At 47.0% G+C, this 21,602-nt stretch overlaps 1 protein-coding gene across 4 annotated transcripts in view; it reads right to left on the minus strand.

Moving 5' to 3' along the window:
• The window catches only part of ARHGAP39 (Rho GTPase activating protein 39), a 74,592-nt gene that overhangs the window by 40,871 nt on the left and 12,119 nt on the right, over positions 1-21,602 (minus strand). For 3 of the 4 annotated variants that reach the window (XM_081116831.1, XM_081116832.1, XM_081116830.1), the window contains exon 2: positions 1,054-1,218. The exons of the other annotated variant lie outside the window; for it this stretch is intronic. In XM_081116831.1, coding sequence (XP_080972957.1) covers positions 1,054-1,133 — 80 coding nt within the window. In that variant the 5' untranslated portion in view covers positions 1,134-1,218. The remainder of the gene's footprint in view (positions 1-1,053; positions 1,219-21,602) is intronic. 4 annotated transcript variants of the gene reach the window in all.

Raw genomic sequence — 21,602 nt, forward strand, 5'->3', positions numbered from 1 at the left:
GTCTTTAATGAAAAGCTTTTAATTTTAATATAGTTGAATTTATAAATATTTTTCTTCATAATTTCTCCTCTTTTTATCGTGTTTAAGAAATCTTCCCTACTTCTGGTCAAAAATATTCTAAGTTGACTTGCAAAGTTTTATAGCTTTGCCTTTCATGTTGAAATTCTTAACCTACTTGGACTGACTTTTGTTTACTGTGAGAAAGCCCATTTTCCTCACATGGATAACCAGGGTCTCCGTGATGGACGCATCAGGGCACCTGTGTCTGAGCTCCTGCTTGCTCACTGGTCAAGCCTCCCCTGACCAGCACACATTGTTTTAATACAGGGCTTTGTACTACGTGCAGAATTTCCTAGGCCCCACAACCTGCTTCTCAGTCACATCCTGGCTGTTCTTGATCCCATTTCCCCTTATGAATTGTAGAGCCAACTTGTCAACGCTCATAAATTCTGTTGGCACCTTTGCTAGATCTATCCCAGGAGAAAACAGAAGACTTTGTGATGATTTAGTCTTCCACCCAAACTATGGTGCATCCATTCATTTAGGACTTTAAAGGGTCAGGTTTACTCATGGTAACACGTGACGTGAGTGAGCACTGGGCCATGACATCTGTGACGTGCCCGAGACAACGTAGAAACAGCACTGTGTGTGGAGGGTAGAGGGTATGGAAGAGCACACAATGGTCACAAAGGGTGAACCTGGGCAGGGGACACATTCCTGTTCCTGCAACTTTTCTGTATATGTGCAATTATTTCCAAAGTTAAAAATTAGAAAAATAAAAATGAAAGAAAAAATAAAAATGATGAGCTATGGGTACCTGCCTTGGGCCCAGCCTCAGGGCCTGCAGGGTGTCCGGCCTAGGCAGCAAGTCTACCTGTGTGAGAAGCAGCCCCTCCCTCTGTTCTGAATCTGCAGCACGAAGTGGGGACCATGCCTTGGGACTGGGCTTCCATACGAAGATGCCAAATTCAGAAGTGAGCACAGATCGGCCTCAATCCCTCCCCACTGAGCCAGTCCTCTGATAACCTAGCACCCCCAATGGCTTCTCCTCACCTTGTGCCCGACCCTGAAATCCGAGGCTCCTGCACACCAGCATTATGGCTCTCACATTCGTAATCCTGTGTCTGGGACATTGCAGCCTTTTCCTGAGGACCCAGGTGGACAGTCTCAGCAGATCATTGGGATGCCCCGTCCAGCATCACTCAGGAAGGTGCCGCCCTGTGAGAGAGCAGTACTGTCTAAGCACATAAATTCAGAAAACATCTTATTACACCTTTGGGTTTCAGGAACCAGTAACAATTCAGCTAGTCCCTCGCAGCCCAGTATGCCGGTGAGAATGAGGAACGCCCAGTCCTGAGAGAGCCTCTGAGCTCCCCGAGCCATGCTCCTGAACCCCAACCAGGACCCAGCCTTTGCCAGCCCATGAGAAGCCATGCAGACCCCCTCACTCACTGGCCCTAGGAGAGCTGCCCACTGCCTCTGAGATGTAGAGCCCTCTGGCTGCCAGGCAGCGCGCTACTGTGGAAACTTGGGTGAAGCTCCCAGCACAGCCCGACAAGGCAACGCTCAAGAACATTCAATGCACCTGGTTTACGACAGTGACGTCTCAAAAGTGTTGTGGTGACTACATATAAACAGAAAAAAAAGAACCCTGATCCAAAACTCATTTCTAGATAAACTGTGGATCTAAATGTTAAAAGTAAAACAGCAAGGCTCTTAGAAAAATGTGGAAGGAAATCTCTGCGATCGTACAGGAGGCACAGGCATCTTAACCAGAATTTAAAATCGGACTATAAGACTTCTCACTGCTGGTTTTGAGCAATTTGATTATGATGGGCCTGTGTAATTTTATTAGTTTCTTGCGCTTAGTGTTTGTTAAGACTGTTTGATTTAGGTTTATTGTTTTCACCAAATAGTTTTCCTGTCCCTTCCCCTTTGGGAACTCCAATTACACAGACACCAGCCCTCCGACAGCTGTCCCTCATCTCAGTCATGCTCTTTTATGCTTTTATTTATGTTTTTATTGATTTCAGAGAGAGGAAGGGAGAGTAGGATAGAAACATCAATGATGAGGGAGAATCATTGGCTGGCTGTCTCCTGCACGCCCCCTACTGGGGATGGAGCCGGAAACCTGGGCATGTGCTCTGACCCAGAATCGAACTGTGATCACCTGGGTCATATGTTGATGCTCCACCGCTGAGCCACACCAGCTGGGCTGGTTTTGCTTATTTAAAAGTACTTTTCCCCTCATTGTTTTAGTGTGGATCAGTCTCACTGTTTTGTCTACAAGTTCACTAATCTTTTCTTCTGCAGTGCCTATTCTGCTATTAATCCCATCCAGTGTATTTGTATTCAGACAGTTTAGTTTCAGCTCTACAAGTTTAATTTGTATTTTTTTTAGTTAACTGTCTTCACCATGTCTGTACTTAATGTGCCCAGTATTTCCCTGTTTTGGGGCATATAGAATGCAACTACACTGCTTTAAGGACCCTGTCTGCTCAGCCTGTCATGCCAGTCAGTTTTGCATCAACTTTGATTGACTTTTCACCACATTATGGGCTGTATTTCCCTTTTGTTCCATGCCTGGTAACTTTTTATTGGATGCCAGACATTGTGCATTTCACCCTTTGGAAGCTGTGTACTTTTGTGTTCCTGTAAATATTCTTGAGCTGTGTTGGAACACAGTTACTTGGAAACAGTGAAACTTCTGGATCTTGCTTCTAAGATTGATTAGGGCACCAGAGCCGCATTTATGCCTGGGCTGACTGTTCTCCACTGCAAAATGAGGTATGAAGGTTTTCAGTCCGCCTGATGACAAGGCCCAAACACAAGCAGTTCCAAGTACGAATGGCCCTGCCCTGGCTTCTGTATTTTCCTCACACCATGGTAGAATAGCACTCTGCTGGAAACTAAGGCAGGTCCTCTGCACATCTCCAAGTTCTCTGTTTGCAGCTCTCTGCTCTGAGGTACACCTCTACAACCTCCAGTCACTGCGGTCACCCTGGACCCTGAGCTCCCTCTCCTGAACGCAGGCTCCTTGCAACACAACCTAGAAACTCCCCAATGCACGAAGCTGGGGAAATCTTCAGCCTCATCCTGTTTGATGCTCATCTCACGGGATCACTGTGGTGTTGCCTCATACCCGAAGTTTAGAAAAACTCAGATTTCATATATATGTCCAGCTTTTTATTAGTTCCGGGAGATGATAAATCTGATCCCTCTTACTCCACCTTCTGGGTGATGCTGCTGCCTCCCTCCCAAGAGCATGGTTTACAATTCTGACACTGTGAGGTGTGTATGGGAACTGAGCAGTCAGGAAAACGCTTGCTTCTGATGGAGTGGAAGGTTACAGAGAGGCAAGGGGAGGAGTCTAGTGTGATCCATGGAGGGATGGATTACACTGGGAGACATCAGCAGGAACTTGTGTTTAGTGGAATATAGACACAGATGGCTACATCTAGAAACACATGTGTATACACATAGGTCAATATACACACATATATCTCCTTGCTGTGGCAGCTGAGAAAACCTAGAACAACAGGCCATAGCAACTAGCACAACCAGCCCAGATCCTGGCTTTAACACCATTCTATAATGACAGGAACCAGGAACCCCTGGAGGAATGGCTGAGATGACTGCAGTAGGAAACAGGATACAGAGAAGAGCTAAATAAAAACAAAGCTCCACCATAATGGGGTATGGCACAGGGACCACAAAGCCAACTGAAAGCGTTCCCAGTGACCAAAGCTGGAGCAATCTGAGCAAGAAAAATATTATGTTGGATTATAACCCAAAGTATAACATAAATATCCAAAAGCCCATATTGATATAAATACATAAATAAATAAATAATAAAGCAGGGAGAAACAGACACAGCGCCCCTGCAAAAGAACAATCTGTGCAGCCACTCCACCCTCCAGGAAGGGCACATGACTCTCCTCACTACCTTCTTTGCAAAGCTGCACACACACCTCAGCCAGGTGGGGCGCCCAGGCTGGCACCCAGCAAGAAAGCCACCTGGAGAGCACGTGTCTCAGCCTCCAGGCTGCCTTCACTCTGCTGCCTCGGGAACATGCCAAAGGCAGGTGGGTTGCACAAAAAATTGATTAGTTTAGCAGGTCCTATCCCAGCACTGGTCATTTTGTTCCAATTTGTCCAGGAACATGATGCGCCCTCTCAGTGCTCAGAGTCTCCTGGCCTTCAGTCCAGGGAGGCCCTGCTTACCTTGGCGCTTGGAACCCTGGACACTGTATTTCCCCTGCTTCTGACGCCCACCAGGTGCCCAGGCTTCCCCTTGGCCCCCTGCACGGGTCACGCTGACCACGTTTGTGTCCATTTTTCACTGCACAGCACGTTCATTCGATGACAATTTTTTTCAGCCACATCCATCCTGTTACTTGCTGTTGCTAACTGGGCTCTCAGGTTTGTAATGGTTTTTTGTCTTTTTCTTTCTTGGTTCTCTCACATTCTCTCTTTTGGTTAATTTTGTCTTTTCTTTGAGCTCTTTTTATTTATGTATTTTGAATTTGTATTTTTTAGCACACAGAGAGGGTTCTATCAAAAATTTCCTCCTGTCTCCTGGGTTAATTCTTCTAAATGTCTTCTCACCAGCTGTTTCATTGCACTTACTGCCTTTTCTTTTCTCTTTCTCTTAGTGTCTACATAAGAGTTCCTTATTGGCTCCCGATCACTGCTCACTGTTAAATAAGGAAAGGGACAGGAGTTAGGGGAGACTAAAATTAGGTGTGTTGTTCCAAAGGCTCTACTGCCCAATATTCTTACAGGCTCTGCTCTGAAAATGAGTTTCTGGTATTAGAACATTTTTTGGTTGCAAGAGGCAGAAACTCAACTCACATGGAAGCCCTGCACCCTTACCTGACGGGGCTGCCTGGGTGAGACTCAATGGCAGGACTCCCAGGAAGTCCTGCGGGCTGCTCCCCTTAGTGCTCTGCTCAGGCTGGCTGCACTTGCAGGCGGGCCCTCAGTCCACCACAAAGCAACACCCCATTCCCTCTGGTGCCAGCAAGAGTGTCTTGAGGGTTTCTAAAGGCCCATCAGGGCCATGGTTATGGCTGGTGCCATGAGGTGGGTGGGAGGGCAGCTCCCCAGCAACAGCTCCTTTAGGGTGACCGCTGGCCCGCAAGGTACACCATAGAAGCCATGTCTCGGACAGCAGAGGCCCCTCATCTCGGCCGGCAATGGCAGCCAGTGACCGGGGCCTGAGGACCTACGGGGGCCACCAGCCCCACAGCAGGTTGCGACTCCCGTCGTCTTCCCTGTTCCCTGGAGTCGCATCTTATAGAAAATGTGGATGGAGCACCCGCAGCTGGCCTCTCTCACCTGGCACCCATGTCCAGTTCTCCTACGCCCACCAGGACCACAGGTCCACCTGTCAAGTCCATGTTGTCACTGGTATCCCTAAAAGTCCTCTTTATTAAGCACAAACTCAGCCTGCTCAAGGCTCTGGCTGCCACTCCTCCCAGCTGGCTGACATCCTTCTCTGACTTAAACCTCAATTCCCTGTTTTTCATTCTGTTCGTTCATTTCAGTGAATAGGCAAGTGTTGACTCAGCTGTGGTTTCCAGAAGGCCTGAGCTCCTCTCTCAATGCTGTTTTCCTGTCTCCCCAGCACAAACAATGAGCACTCAGTTCCACGTCTGCAGGCTGGGCTCTGAGCTGCAGCACAATGCTCCATTCTGCACCACAGGACGGCTGGCATCTCCGCACCCGCGCCTCTGCAGCAGCTGCTCACATCGCCTCGCCTGCTTCACAGGATGGCTGTCCTTACCGTTAAAACTGTGACCTGACCCATTGTCAAGTCATCAAATCAGCCTGCAGGTCAAGACCAACTTCCAAACCTTCATGGGAGCAGGGAAAGCACACGTGCAGAGCCACATCGCTCTCGGAAGTGGATCTGACGATGGCACTGTCGGGGATAGCCCTTGGCTTCTGCCTGGCGCCAGGGTCACAGGACAGGCCGTCAAGCCACACAGCCCTGGACCCTTGGCAAAATATGACTTCACGTGCCAGTCAGTAGTTGGAACAGAGAAGCTGGCCTGTGACCTGGGAAAGCCGACACCAAGGTCCCAGTTTGTTCCCAAAACACTTTAGCAGCACAGCGCCGCCCCTCTGGGCTCTGAGAGACATGAAAACAGTTGTGACAGGGCTTTGTGAGGGAGAAGACAGCAGCTCTTGGCCTGCAAGGCTGCGTGAATGGGAATATCCCTGTCACCCTTCTAGTGCCCACGGGGTGGAAGTCTCCGTGCCGCTGCCCCCACCGCTCCCCCTCCAGCTTGGCGCCCCCACCCCACATGACGACTCGGGGGCTTCAGCACAGGCACTGGGGGCAGCATGGTGACCTAGACACCAGGACAGAGGGACCTGGGTCACCAGGGGAGGGAGAGCCAGCAGCACTTTGTGGCAGAGGACATAGTTCTTAATCCTGAAACGCCATTGTGATGGTTTAAAAGCACCTGAAATTAGAATAATGACTCTGTTCACAAATGCATCCCCGGTGCCTAAACCTTTGCTCAGCGAATCAACAAACACTACATGAAATAAGTGGCTGATTTCTTCACTGAAGTCTCCTTTCGAATGAAAAACGGCTTACGAGAGTGGCAGGTAGAGGAAGGTGGGACACACTCAAGCCTGGGGTGCAGCTCTTCTCACCAAGGGCACAGAGCGACCCACAGGCAGGCCTTGCCTCAGACAACAGCTGTTTTCTAAAAGGAGGCACCCAGGAGAAAGTCGGAGAGTTGTGAGGAAAAGTCTTAAAATGCAGAGAAAGGCAGCCCGGGCAGCCCTGCTCCCCTCCTGCGCCCACGACCGCCTGACCTTGAGACTGAAACAAGCTGAGCCTTTTGCTTTTCAACAGCCAGAGGTGGACCATCTTCTTGTGCACAGGCCACTTCTCGCTCCCTTTGGGTCTGTTTTTCTTCCTGTAGTTTTACTCTCTGCGTTTGTTGCCTGAACTTACTTTATTTTTTTAATCCTCACCCAGAGATCTTTCCCTGGCTTTCCAGAGGGGGCATGAGAGACATGGATGGGCGGCCTCTGCACTAGCAGAGGGGCTGGGGATGGAGCCTGCACCTGAGGCATGTGCCCTTGACCAGAATCAGACCCAAGACCCTTCAGTCCATGGGCCAACGCTCTAACCACTGAGCCAAATTTTATTTTAAAATTTGTATTTTCAATAAAATAGTTTTAATTTCTATCAGTGATCACTGCAACTTTCCTCGAAAGGTCCCAGAGCCAACACTTCTCCAGCTCTCAGCTGTTTATGGGCCACTTCCCACCTGTCTATGCAGCAGGGGGGAGGTGGGGGGAGGGGGGACTGCCAGGCTCCTGGGGGTTGCAATGTGGAGACAACACCTGCCCCTGTCTTCTGTTTGGTGACCTCCTATGAGCCTTAAAAACAGAACTCACATGAACTCACATCACAGCCTCCTGGTGTGGGTTTGCTGCCTGTTTCCTGGGAAAGGAAGCTGCCATCCTGTGGAAGAGTCCCACACTTGATCCTGGCCGACTCCCCCAAAATCCTCCATGTAGATCCCCCACTTGAAGGAGGCTCATCACTTGGAAAGTCACTCCAACCAAAGCCTCTTAGATGAAACAGTGGAGCAGCCCTGCCTTCCCAACCCTGAGGGCTTGGAGCCCCCAGCACACAGCACCCCATCTCCCCACCGCTCTGCCATGGGCTGCCCCTTGTGAACCTGGGCCTCTAGTGATATGCTCCCCAACGAGGAGGCGGCAGGCACCAGAACCTTGCATCTGTGTGAAGAAATGGGGCTCAGCGCTCACTGAGGGCCTCCCACCTTTCCTCCTGTAGACCCTGCCTTTGGGAGCACCTGGCACTCACGAGCCAGTAAATAACATGGAAAATTCACTTGATGTGACAACAGTTGCCCTTTGCTGAGCACCAACCATACTCTCAGCAGCTGCAGGCACAGCACCTCTGTGGATACTTCACACCTGGGGCTCTTGTGGCTACCCTTCCCTCCACCTCAGTCCTCCTACAGATAAGCAGAAAGGGGTCCAGGGTCACTTGCTGGACAGACCTGGCCTGTGCTGACGCTCTGAGGTTTGGGTGTGACAGCAGGACAGATCCCAGGCAAGGGACACACCCAGAGCAAGGCAAGATGCTGACAAATACATACCATGTTCTGGCAGCCCCTTAATCACCATCTGGGACTCCTGCCATCCCCCCCATCTCCCCGTCCCCACTGTGGGAAAATTCCAGTCATTAGTGGGCGAGAAGGTCCTTGATGCCAACTTCCCACACAGGCTCTGGAACAGAAGACGCTCTGTGCTGGCTCCTCACAGGCTGGTGCAGAGAATGATCCTCAGGAAGCTGCAATCTGCTCCTAGAACGAGGCCTGCAGCCCCTGCTCCTCACTCACAAACATGGCCGCCCCAGCACTGTCCCCAGGGCGCCCCTGCACCTTCCTTCCTGCTAGGCTGGCAGCTCTGCCTGCACACACTGGGTGGTGCTGACTGTGTGTGTGGACATGTGTATGTATGTCAGCGCATTACAGCCCGTTATGACAGTGTGTGTGTGTGTTTGTGTGTCAGCACATGAGAGCATGTTGTAACTGTGTGGGCATATGTGTATATATGAGCACCTGAGAGCATGTTGTGACTGCAGACAGATGTGTACGTATGAACACATGAGAGCATATTGTGACTGTGTGTGTATGTGTGTGTGACCAACAGCAATAGGCCTGATGGGGTCTGGATAGGCCCTTCCCAGGTGCTGCTCCTCACTCCTTCAGAGACATCCTCCACTACCATGGCCACCCCTGCACCTGGCCTAGCCTCGGACGTCTCCATGAGCCCCTTCTGCACCTGGCGACTGGCGGGGATGGTGACTATAAGGGAAGGGAGGGGTCAATGCAGTGAGGGGATATCTCGAGACTCCCCACAGGCCACGGCTGCTATAAAGTCCTTGGGTGGTGGTGAGCAACTAGAAAAATAAATAGGACCTGTCAAAGAGAGGGGCCAGCCCCCAGGACGCTAGACGCTCACATCCTGTGGGAGGTCTGACTCACTATGGAAGGCCCAGCACCCCCCCCCCAAGTAGGACCCTGTCCCCCAAGGTGAAAGACCAGCAGACATTTCTCAAATGCAGTTTGACAATTCCCACAAACACACAAACCCATGCAGCAGAACAGAGCACAGGAGAAGAGGCAATTCACTGGGTGGTGGGGGTGGGGATGGGGCAAGCAGCCACTGAAGATCTGGTCTGCGACCACGTACTGGGAACTGAACCCAGGGAGTCAGAGCTGAGAATGGCAACCAGGGGCCTAAGGTCAGCTAGACTCCCTTTCAGAAAGAGTAGTAAAATAAAGTTGTTTTCAGAAATAGAATCAAGAGCAGGACTTCCCACTCCACACCTAAGAGCATGAGGGATGGAGGGCTAGGAGCCGGACAGAACTACAGCATGCTCAATGCTTTCAAAAGCATAAAAGGAACCCAACCGTTGTGGCTCAGTGGTTGAGCATCAACCCATAGACCTGGAGGTCACAATTTGATTCTTGATCAGGGCACATGTCCTGGTCGTGGGCTCGATCCCTAGTAGAGGGTGGGCAGGAGTCAGCTGATAGATGATTCTCTCTCATCATTGATGTTTCTATCTCTCTCTCCCTCTCCCTTCCTCTCTCTCATATCAATGAAAACATATTTTTTTTTAAAAAAGATTTGAAGATTGCAGTTCTGAAAATACTCAATGAGATGCGAGAAAATACAGGCAGGCAATTCAGTGCACTCAGAAAACAAATCAATGAACAAAACGAGTACTTTACCAAAGAGATTGAAACTTTTAAGAAGAACCAGTCAGAAATCCTGGAAATGAAGCATGCAATTAAGGAAATTAGGAATGAGCTACTGAGCATAGAAAACAGAGCCAACCAGATGGAGGAAAGAATTAGTGATATTGAAGATAGGAATCTAAAAATGATGCAGGGGAAAGAAGAGAGACACCTGAGCATAAAGAAAAATGAAAGAGCTCTACGAGAACATCTGACTCCATCAGAAAAAAGCAATATTAGAATAATAGGTATTACAGAAGAAGAAGAGAGTGAGAAGGGAACAGAGAGTCTATTCATACAAACAGTGGATGAGAACTTCCTAAACCTATGGAAAGAACTAGATCCTTGAATCCAAGAAGCAAACAAAACACCTCATAACCTCAATCCAAAGAGGCCCTCTCCAAGGCACACTGTGTTAAAACTAAAAAATTAATGACAAAGAAAAACATTCTCAAAGCAGCCAGGGAAAAGAAGTTACCTACAAAGGAAAAACTATCAGAATTTCACCTGACTTCTCAGCAGAAACTCTACAAGCCGGAGAGTGTGGAACCAAATATTCTAACGTCTGAAAGAGAGAAATTAACAGTCACGAATAATATATCCAGCAAAATTACCCTTTAAATATGGAGAAGTAATATATATGCACCCAACCAGGGAGTACCAAAATATATAAAACAACTACTCACAGAACTAAAAGGAGAAACAGTTCAAAACACAATCATAGCTGGGGACCTTAATACTCCATTGATGGCTCTACACAGATCGACCAACAGAAAATCAGTAAAGAAATATTGGCCTTAAATGAAATACTAGACCAAGTGGACATAATTGATGTTCACAGAGCCTTTCATCCCAGAACATCAGATTATACCTTCTTCCCCAGTGCACGTGGAACATTCCTAAGGATAGACCGACCATATGCTGGGTAACAGAAGTAGTGTCAGCAAACTCAAGAAGATTGAAATTGGAGCCTGGCTGGATGTGGCTCAGTGGTTGAGCATTGACCTAGGATCCAGGAGATCGAGGTTCAATTCACGGTCAGAACACATGCCTGGGTTGAGGGCTCAATCCCCAGTTGGGGGTTTGCAGGAGGCAGCCGATCAATGACAACTCTTTCATCATTGAAGTTTCAACTCTCTCTCCCTCTCCCTTCCTCTCTCTGAAATCAATAAAGGTATATTTAAAAAAAAAAAAAAGAGGAGAAACAAGATGGCGGCGTAGGTAACAGCTGTACCCGTCGCCTCCCACAACCACATCAAAATTACAACTAAAATACAGAACAGCCATCACTCAGAACCTCCTGAAATCTAGCTGAACAGAAGCCCTACAAGCAGGGAACTGAAGGAGCATTTAGAGTGGTAGGAGGGGTAGAGACGAGGGCAGATGGGGCTGGATAGCAGAGACGTGGCTCCAGGCCCACACCAGGTGCTGCATATAAACTCAGGAGGGACATTTCAGTGGCAGAGGTTTCCCAAAGGAGTCAGGGGTCCCAGCCCCACAGCAGGCCCCCAGCCCAGGGGTCCAGGGCCAGGAAGAGACGTCCCTACAACTTCAGGTTGTAAAAACCAGCGGGAACTGTGGCTCAGGGTCATGGAGGCTGCGGGAGCCCCAGCAGCTCCTGTTAAAGGGCCCGCGCACGGACTCACTCAGACACCTTCCCTCTGAGAACTAGCGCTGGGCAGCAGCTTGAAAAGAACCTGGGACACTTGGGGAGGAACTAACCTGCCTGAAATCAGGGCAAGAGGTGGAGGGGCAGCTTTCTCCCAGGCAGAAGAGCTGCAGAGGCGACTGCTCCTTTGGCGAGTCCTCCCCGCACACAGCCAGCAGGCAGGCACCATATTTGAATCGCCAGCACCTGACTCACACCTTTGGCCCTGCCCCAGTGATTCCCAGAGCTCCCCCCCACCTGCAAGCTCATCCAAGCCATTTCCAGGGGCTTTTCTGTGCAAGTGACCTCCTGAGCCTCATGCTTAGGACTTTCCTAGAATCTCTCAAACAAGCAGCAGCGGGCCCCATGTAGCTTGATAAGTGGCCCCAGGCCTGGCACTAGCAGCAGCCTGCATTGGTTCATGGCTTGGTCTCTCCTGGATACTTCCAAGCCCAGCACAAGTAGCAGCCAACTATGGTTTGCTGTGTAGCTGATGCTGGGTGGCCCTGGGCAAGGCACTGGTAGAGGCTGACTTTGCACCTCCTGGGAGGCGCCAGAGAAAGTTGCACCTGGTGGTCAGACTCGACCACACTGGATTACAACCCTACCACATACACAAGTGACACACTCAAGGGGCACACTTGGTGAACACCAAAGCCCCACTGAAGTAAATCCTGATCCACAGGGGTGTCTCCAGCACAGCCGCTCTTTGGCTGTAGCTGCAGCTGGTCCAAACAGCTGATTGGCCGGGGAGTCAATTCCTCCCAGTGACGCCAACAGCAACCAAAGCTCAACTACAACAGGACAGTGCACAGGGCCCACACAGGGGAGCACCTAGAAGGCCCAGCTCAGGTGACTTGGGAGGCTGAGCCACTGAACCCTACAGGACACCTACTAAACAAAGCCACTCTACAAACTCCAGGAGACATAGCAGCTCTACCTAATACATAAAAAAAACACACCTGGAAGCAGCCAAAATGTGGAGGCAAAGAAACGGGTCACAAAGGAAAGAACAGAAGAAATCTCTAGAAGAGGAACTAAATGAAATAGAGCCAAGCAAGGTAACAGATACAGAGTTCAGAATTTTGTTTATAAGCATGTTTAAGCTGACGACTATTAGGGAAATAACTGAGAAAATCGATGACATAATAAAGTATAAATTTGAAATGAAGGCTACACGAACTGAAATGAAGAATAATTTACAAGGAATGAAGAGTAGAGTAGAGGACTCTGAGAATCAAATCAGCAATTTGGAACATGAGGAAACAAAAAACACCCAACCAGAAGAGCAAAAAGAAAAAAGAATCCAGAAATATGAAAATAGTATAAGGAACCTCTGGGACAACTTCAAGAGGCCCAACATTCGTATTATTGGGGTGCCAGAAGGGGAAGAAAGGGGCCAAGAAATTGAAAACCTATTTGGAAAAATAATTACAGCAAACTTTTCCTACCTGGGGAAAGAATTTGACTTACAAGTCCAGGAAGCACAAAGGGTCCCAAACAAGAGGGCCCCAAAGAGGCCCACAGCAAGACACATCATAATTAAAATGCCAAAGGTTAAAGACAAAGAGAGAATCTTAAAAGCAGCAAGAGAAAAGCAATTAGTTACCGACAAGGGAGCACCTATACGACTGTCAGCTGATTTCTCAACAGAAACCTTGCAGACCAGAAGGGAGTGGCAAGAAATGCTCAAAGTAATGAAAAACATGGAACTACAACCAAGACTGCTCTACCCAGCAAAGCTATCATTTAGAATTGAAGGTCAGATAAAGAGCTTCTCAGATAAGAAAAAGCTAAAGGAGTTCATCACCACCAGACCAGCACTACAGGAAATGTTGAAGGGTCTTCTTTAAGAAGAAGCTAACGAACAAAAGAATCTGATGAACTAAATAGATCCAGAGACACTGACACATGCAACAGACGGTCATATTTCACAGGAAAGAGGGAAGGGGGGTGGAGGGTGGGAAGAGATTAACCAAATAAGTTATATGCATATATGCATAACCCACGGACACAGTCAATATCAGGATAAAGGCCTGGAGAGGGGGTGGGAGTGAAGTGGAGGGGGTCAATTGGGGGGGGAAATGGGACACCTGTAACAGTTTCAACAATAAAGGTAAATTAAATAAATAAATAAATAAATAAATAAATAAATAAATAATAAATAAAAGAAATTGTACCAAGCATATTCTCTGACCACAATGCCTTGAAATTAGAAATCAACTGTAAAAAGGAAGTAACGAAACCCATGAATACATGAAGATTAAACAATATACTCCTAAAAAATGTCTGGGTCAAAAAAGAAATAAGAGATCAAAAGATATATAGAGACAAACAGTGCAACATATTGAAACTTCTGGGAGGCAGCAAAAGCAGTACTAAGAGGGAAGTTTATATCATCACAGGCCTATCTCAAAAAATGAGAGAAATCCCAAGTAAACAACCTAACGTCACATCTTAACTAGAAAAGGAAGAACAAAAGCAGCCCAAAGTCAGTGAAAGGAAATCATAAAACTTAGAGCAGCACTGAATGAAATAGAGAACAAAACGACTATACAAAAATTAATAAAACAGCCCGGCCGGGCGTGGCTCAGCGGTTGAGCATCAACCTAGGATACAGGCAATCAGGGTTCGATTCCTGGTCAGGGCACATGCCCGGGTTGCGGGCTTGATCCCCAGCCGAGGGTGTGCAGGAGGCAGCCAATCAATGACTCTCTCATCATTGATGTTTCTATCTCTCTCTCTCCCCCTCTCCTTTCCTCCCTCTGAAATCAATAAAGATATATTAAAAAAAAAAAATTAATAAAACAAAGAGCTGGTTCTTTGAAAAGATGAATAACATTGACAACCCCCTGGCTAGACTCACTAAGGGGAAAGGGGGAAAGACTCATATAAACAAAATCAGAAATGAAAGAGAAGTCACCACAGAAGTCACAAATACACAAAGGATCATACTAGAATATCATGAAAGACTATATGCTACCAACTTCAATAACCTAGAAGAAATGGATAAGTTCCTAGAAATATTTACCTTCCTAGACTAAATCATGAAGAATTGGAAAATCTAAAGACTGATCAGCAGCGAGGAAATTGAAACCACCATCAAAAACCTCCCAAAAAAGAAAAGTCTAGGACCACATGGCTTTACCAGTGAATTCTACCAAAGGTTCAAAGAAGATTTGATACCTATCCATCTCAAATTCTTCCAAAAGATTGAAGAGGTGATACTTCCTAACACATTTTATGAGGCCAATATAACCCTGATACCAAAACCTGACAAGGACACCACAAAAAAAACAAAACTACAGACCAATATCTCTGATGAATCCAGATGCAAAAATCCTAAACAAAATACTAGCAAATCGAATGCAGCAGTACATCAAAAATAATACATCATGATCAAGTGGGGGTCATCCCAGGTGCACAAGGATGGTTCAGCATATATAAATTGGCCAATGTAATATATCACACTAACAAAAGAAAGGGTAAAAATCATATAATCTTATCAAGAGATGCAGAAAAAGCATTTGATAAGATGGAACATTCATTTATGATGAACACACTCAATAAAATGGGAATAGGAGGATACTATCTTATCAAAGTAAAGGCCATATATGATAATCCCTCATACTCAATGTGAAAAACTGAAAGCTTTTCCTCTAGAATCAGGAACAAGACAAGGATGTCCACTCTCACCACTTATTCAACATAGTTCTGGAAGTCCCAGCCAAAGCAATCAGGCAAGAGAAAGAAATTAAAGGCATCCAATAGGGAAGGAAGAAGTAAAACTGTCACTTTTTGCAGATGACATGGTTCTGTATATGGAAAACCCTAAAGACTCCACCAAAAAAACTATCAGAAACAATAAACAAATATAGTAAAGTTACAGGATACAAAATCAATGTACAAAAACCCATTGCTTTCCTGTATACTAACAACAAAACTTCAGAAAAAGAAATGAAAAAAAAAAAAAATTCCTTTCCCAACTGCAACAACAACAAAAACTTACCTAGGAATAAACTTAACAAAGAACATGAAAGATCTATATGCTGAAAATCACAAAGCATTATTGAAAGAGACTGAAAAAGACATAGCAAAATGGGAAAATACCCCATGTTCATGGATTGGAAGAATCAACATGGCTAAAATGACCATATTACCCAAAGCAATACACAGATTTAATGCATCCCCATCAAAATCTCAATGTCGCTTTTTAAAGAAATTGAACGAGAAACCATCAGATTTGTAGGGAACCACAAAAGACCCCGAATAGCCAAAGCAACCCTGAGAAAAAAGAATGAAGCTGGAGATATCACACTACCTGACTTCAAATTATACTACAGAGCTACAATAATCAAAACAGCATAGTATTGGCACAGAAACAGACACAAGGATCAGTGGGACAGAATAGAGAGGCCAGATATAAAACCACATGTACATGGGCAGGTAATTTTCGACAAAGGAGCCAGAAACACACAATGGAGTAAAGATTGTTTCTTCAATAAATGGTGCTGGGGGAGAGACAAGATGGCGGTGTAGGAAACCGCGGTACCTGCCGCCTCACACAACCATATCAAAATTACAACTAAAATACAGAACCATCATTCAGAACCTCCTGAAATCTAGCTGAACAGAAGTCCTACAGTGAAGGAACTGAAGAAGCATCGAGACCCATAGGAGGGGTGGAGACGGGGTGCAGAATCAGGGCTGAATTGCAGAGACGTGGCCATGGTCCCACACCTGGTGCCACAGTTTAAAACCTGGCGGGATATCTCAGCACTGGAGGTTTCCCAGAGGTGCGAGGGGTCTCACTCCGACATCAGTCGCCCCAGTCCAGGGTTCCAGTGCTGGGAAAAGAAGTCCCACAACTTCAGTCTGTAAAAACCAGCGGGGACTGTGGCTGAGGGACACGAAGGCTGTGGCAGTCCCGTGCAGTTCCTCTTAAAGGGCTGGTGCACAGACTCAGATACAGTCCCTCTGAGGTCCACCACTGGGCAGCATATTGAAAGGAACCTGGGACATCTGGGGAGGAACTACCTTGCTTGGATTCAGGAAGAGAGCTGGAGGGGCAGCTTTCTCCCAGACAGAAGAGCTGGCAGAGGTCATTGCTCCTTAGGCAAGCCCTCCCCGCACAGAGCTGGCAGGCAGGCACCTTCTTGGAATCTCCATCAACTTGACTTACACCTTTGGCCCCACCCTGTTGATTCCTGGAGACCTCGCCCCTCCCTACCTGCAAGCTCATCCAAGCCATTTCCAGTGGCTTTTATATGCAAGTAGCCTCTCTAGCCTCATGCTTAGGACTTTCCTAAAATCTCTCAAACAAGCAGCAGCTGGCCTTAGCGTGCCCCATACATTTTGATAAGTGGCCCCAGGACTGGCACTTATGGCAGCCTGCATTGGTTCATAGCTTGGCCTCTCCTGGACACCTCTAAGCCCAGCACAGGTAGTAGTCATCTACTGACTGCTGTGTAGCTCATGCTGGGTAGCCTTGGGCAGGGCACAGGCAGAGGCTGACTTTGTACCTCCCAGGAGACCCCAGAGACAGTGCACCTGGTGGTCAGCTTTGACCACACTGGATTACAACCCTACCATATCCATGAGTGACACTCAAGGGGCTCTACAGGACACCTACTACACAAAGCCACTCTACAAATTCCAGGAGACATAGCAGTTCTACCTCATACAAAGAAACAAACACCTGGAAGCAGCCAAAATGTGGAGACTAAAGAAACATATCCCAAAGGAAAAAACAGAAGAAATCAGAAAAAGAACTAAATGAAATGGAGCAAAGCAAGCTACTAGATACAGAGTTCAGAATTATGGTTATAAGGATGCTCAAGGATCTTAGTACAACTATTAAGGAAACTAGTGATATCATCAATGACATAATAAAGAACCAGTCAGAAATGAATGCCACACAAACTGAAATAAAGAATAATTTACAGGGAATCAACAGTAGAGGAGAGGAAGCTGAGAATCAAATTAGCAATTTGGAACATGAGGAAACAAAAAACACCCAACCAGAAGAGCAAGAAGAAAAAAGAATCTAGAAATATGAAGATAGTGTGAGGAGTGTCTGGGACAACTTTAAGCGTCCCAACATTTGCATTGTGGGGGATGCTAGAAGGAGAAGAAAGAGAGCAAGAAAGTGAAAACCTATTTGAAAAAATAATTACAGAGAACTTCCCCTATCTGGGGAAAGAAATCGACTTACAAGTCCAGGATGCAGAGAGAGTCCCAAACAAGACCAACCCAAAGAGGCCCACAGCAAGACACATCATAATTAAAATGCCAAAGGTTAAAGACAAAGAGAGAATCTTAAAGCAGCAAGAGAAAAGCAGTTAGTTACCTACAAGGAAGCTCCCATACGACTGTCAGCTGATTTCTCAAGAGAAACCTTGTAGGCCAGAAGGGAGTGGCAAGAAATTGATTCAAAGTTATGAAAAGCAAGAACCTACAAACAAGATGACTCTACCCAGGAAAGCTGTCATTTAGAACTGAGGGTCAGATAAAGACCTTCACAGATAAGAAAAAGTTAAAGGAGTTCATCAGCACCAAGCTGGTACAATATGAAATGTTGATGGGTCTTCTTTAAGTAGAAGGTAATGAATAAAAGAAACTGACAAACTAAATAGATTCAGAGATATTGAAGCATGTAACAGACTGTTCTCACAGGGAAGGAGGGTGAGTGGGGAAAGCTTAACCAAAGAAGTTATATGCATATATGCATAATCTATGGACACAGACTATAATGGGGTGAAGACTTGGGGAGGCGGTGGGAGCGAGATGGAGGGGGTCAATGGGGGGAAAAATGGGACACCTGTAATACTTTCAACAATAAAGCTAAATTTAAAAAAATAAATACATAAAAAATAAATAAATGAATGGTGCTGGGAAAACTGGAAAGCTATATGCAAAAGAATAAAACTGGATTACAGTTTGTCCTCATGTACAAAAACATTTAACTCAAAATGAATCAAAGACCTAAATGTGAGACCTGAAACAGTAAGTTACATAGAAGAAATATAGGTACCAAACTTATGAACCTTGGTTTTAGGGAACATTTTATGAGCTTGACCCCAAAAGCGAGGGAAGTAAAGGCAAAAATAAGTGAATGGGACTGTATCAAACTAAAAAGCTGCACAGCAAAAGAAACTTACAACAAAACAGAGAGGCAGCCAACCAGATGGGAGATGGTGTTTTCAAACAGTAGCTCCCACAAAGGTTTAATTTCCAAAATATATAAACTCATAAAACTCAACACCAAACAACCCAAACAGTGGGCAGAGGACCTGAGCAGACACCTCTCCCAGGAAGACATACGAACAGCCAACAGATATGAAAAGATGTGCAACCTCACTAGCTATTAGGGAAATACAAAAACTGCCGTGAGATACCACCTCGCACTGTTAGAGTTGCTGTTATCAACAAGACGAGCAATAATGTGCTGGAGGAGTTGTGGAGAGAAGGGAGCCCTCCCTCACTGCTCGTGGGAATGCAGACTGGCACAACCACTGTGGACAGCAGCCTGGCGATTCCTCAACAAGTTAAGAATAGAGCTACCATACGACCCAGCCATCCCTCTCCTGGGTGTATACTGGAACAACGAAAACACGTATTCGCGAAGATATATGCACCCCCACTTTCACTGCAGTATTATTCATGGTGGCCAAGACGTGGAGACAACCAAAGTGTCCTGCGATAGAGGACTGGACAAAGAAGATGTGGGACATGCACACGATGGACACTACTCAGCCGTGGAAAGGGTGAGATGCTGCCATTTGCCACAACATGGATGGACCTCGAGAATATTATGCTCAGGGAAATAAGTCGGTCAGGAAAAGCTAAGAACCATACGATTTCACTCATATGTGGGATATAAAACTGAAAATGGTGGACACAAAGAGCAGTGTGGTGGCTGCCAGAGGGAAGGGGGTGGGGGGTGAAGGGGTCTTAATATATGGTGATGGGAGAAGATATGGCTTTGGGTGGAGGGCACACAGAGCAATATACAGATCTTGTAACATAGAAACCCACACCTGAAACCTATATGTTCATATTAACTATTGCCACTCCACTCAATTTAATACAGTGTTTTAAATAAAAAGCATAAAAGGACATTTTTAATGAAAACCACATAGGCAGGTCAATTTGATGAGTGGTTACAGAGAACAGAGGCTTCGCTTGGGGCCTTACCATGAAATGTTCATCAACACCAGTGAAAATAAAACAAACTTTTAATCCAATAGAAAGCAGAGCAGAAAAACGTCACGTCAGGAAGCCCAGCCAGTGTTGCTCAGTGGTTGAGCATCGACCTATGATCCAGGAGATCGCAGTTCAATTCCCGGTCAGGGCACATGCCCGGGTTGTGGGCTCGATCCCGCAACTCTCTCTCATCTTTGATGTTTCTATCTCTCTCCCTTTCCCTTCCTCTCTCTGAAAATAAAGATACATTTTTTAGAAAAACATCAGGAAGAGTATGTAACCTGAAAACAAGCCGGGTCAGGGACTGCTGGGTCTGCACAGGATTCTGGGCACAGCAGGGCCTCGGGGGGCTGCACCCTCTGTCAGCAATGGTCTGTGAGGGGCTTCCACTGCCTCTGGGGGAGTCCCTTCCAGTTAGTTGCCAGAGTTTCCTCAAAACTCTTGATAAATCCAAGAAACATTTCACCAACTCTGTCTGTCACAGGCTTTTTTTCTTCCAAGTCCCAGTAACAGAAAGGCCAGCAACTTCTAGGAAGGGCCGAGCGTGGCCAGATGCAGGGAGGACTGGGAGCAGCAGTGTTGGCTTGCAGCACCTGCTGGAGACAAACCCATGGGTGTAAACAGGTCCACTTCTGTCACAATAATGATGACATAGCTTTGACCAGCCCTCTAAGAAAGAATAAACAATATGAGAGTTTTAAACTATTTTCAAAAAATGTTATGTCTATTGATGAGTTGGGAAGATAGTTCAGAACCTCAGAGGGCAAACACTAAGGAAAACCAGTAACGTGCATCTGAGGGCCTGGCCAGCAGCAGACCTGGAGGATCGGTGCAGCTTGAAAGCAGCAGTGGAGGACAGAAAGCCCGACAGACCAGGGCGGAGGCCACAGGCACCAGCTGAACCAGGGATGAGGTGGGGCACCGAGGGGTCAGGCCTAGGGCAGATGGAAATCACCACACTCACAGTGTTCTAAGGTCTCTGAATTGTATGGAGAACAGTAAAAATAATGGTTAAGTTTAGATTCTGATAAGTGAATTCTGTGTGTTAAAACATCCAGAGCAGCCACTATGGAAGCCCAGCGAATGAATCCCAATCTAGGAGAGGAGAAAAAAAAAGAAAGTCAAGAAGGGTGAAGCTACACTGACGAGAAAACTGGTGCAGCTCCATGAATGTCCGGCAGAGGCGCTGCTACAAACAGGCTGTCCCACATCCCAGGAGGTGAGCGCGGGACAGAACCTCTAGGACAAAAGAGGGCTCGGCTAACCAGGCTTCATCTCATGGGCACACAGGGCTCGGATCCTTTCCTACCATCCACGGGACGTTCCTGAACACTGACCACATACCATGTTCTAACCTGAGTTCTCAACAAATGTCCAAGGATGGGCTGTCCAGCCTGTCTCTGTGCAGGGTGCACAGGCCAGCAGAGAAGCAGGACAGAGTCACCCTAAGGCAGCCTGCTGAAGGGAAAAAGGAGGGATGTGGATGAGGTGCTCCCAAAGCCAGCAGCTGCAGGGGCCAGAAGGCTGATAGCCAGCCACATGTTATGAACAGGTGAGGCTGCAGCTGCTTGATCCACTGGAGCCCAGACCCTGCCGGCCACACAGAGCTCCACGAAGTCTCTCCAGCACCGGCCTGGCCTGCTGACCACAGCACTGCACAGGGCAGGGAACGTCAAGCTGGCCATGTGCACAGCAGGGGGTCTGTACTTGACGTGCAGTGTACGATGGCCCTGTCCAGTGACTGGAGAATAAATCAGGAGACAGCCTTCAATATGTGTAATAGTAATCACTCGGTAAATAGCTACACAAACAGGGAGGGGCAGCTAGCGTGACATTCACCACACACAGCTTGGCCTGGAGCACAGCCCCTTCCCCTTCAGAGAACCTATGGAGACACGCCAGCTCCACGACGACCTGTAACACCTACTGTATACAGTAGAACA

This window comes from Miniopterus schreibersii, assembly GCF_964146895.1.
Source record: "Miniopterus schreibersii genome assembly, chromosome: 17".
Taxonomy (NCBI): domain Eukaryota; kingdom Metazoa; phylum Chordata; class Mammalia; order Chiroptera; family Miniopteridae; genus Miniopterus; species Miniopterus schreibersii.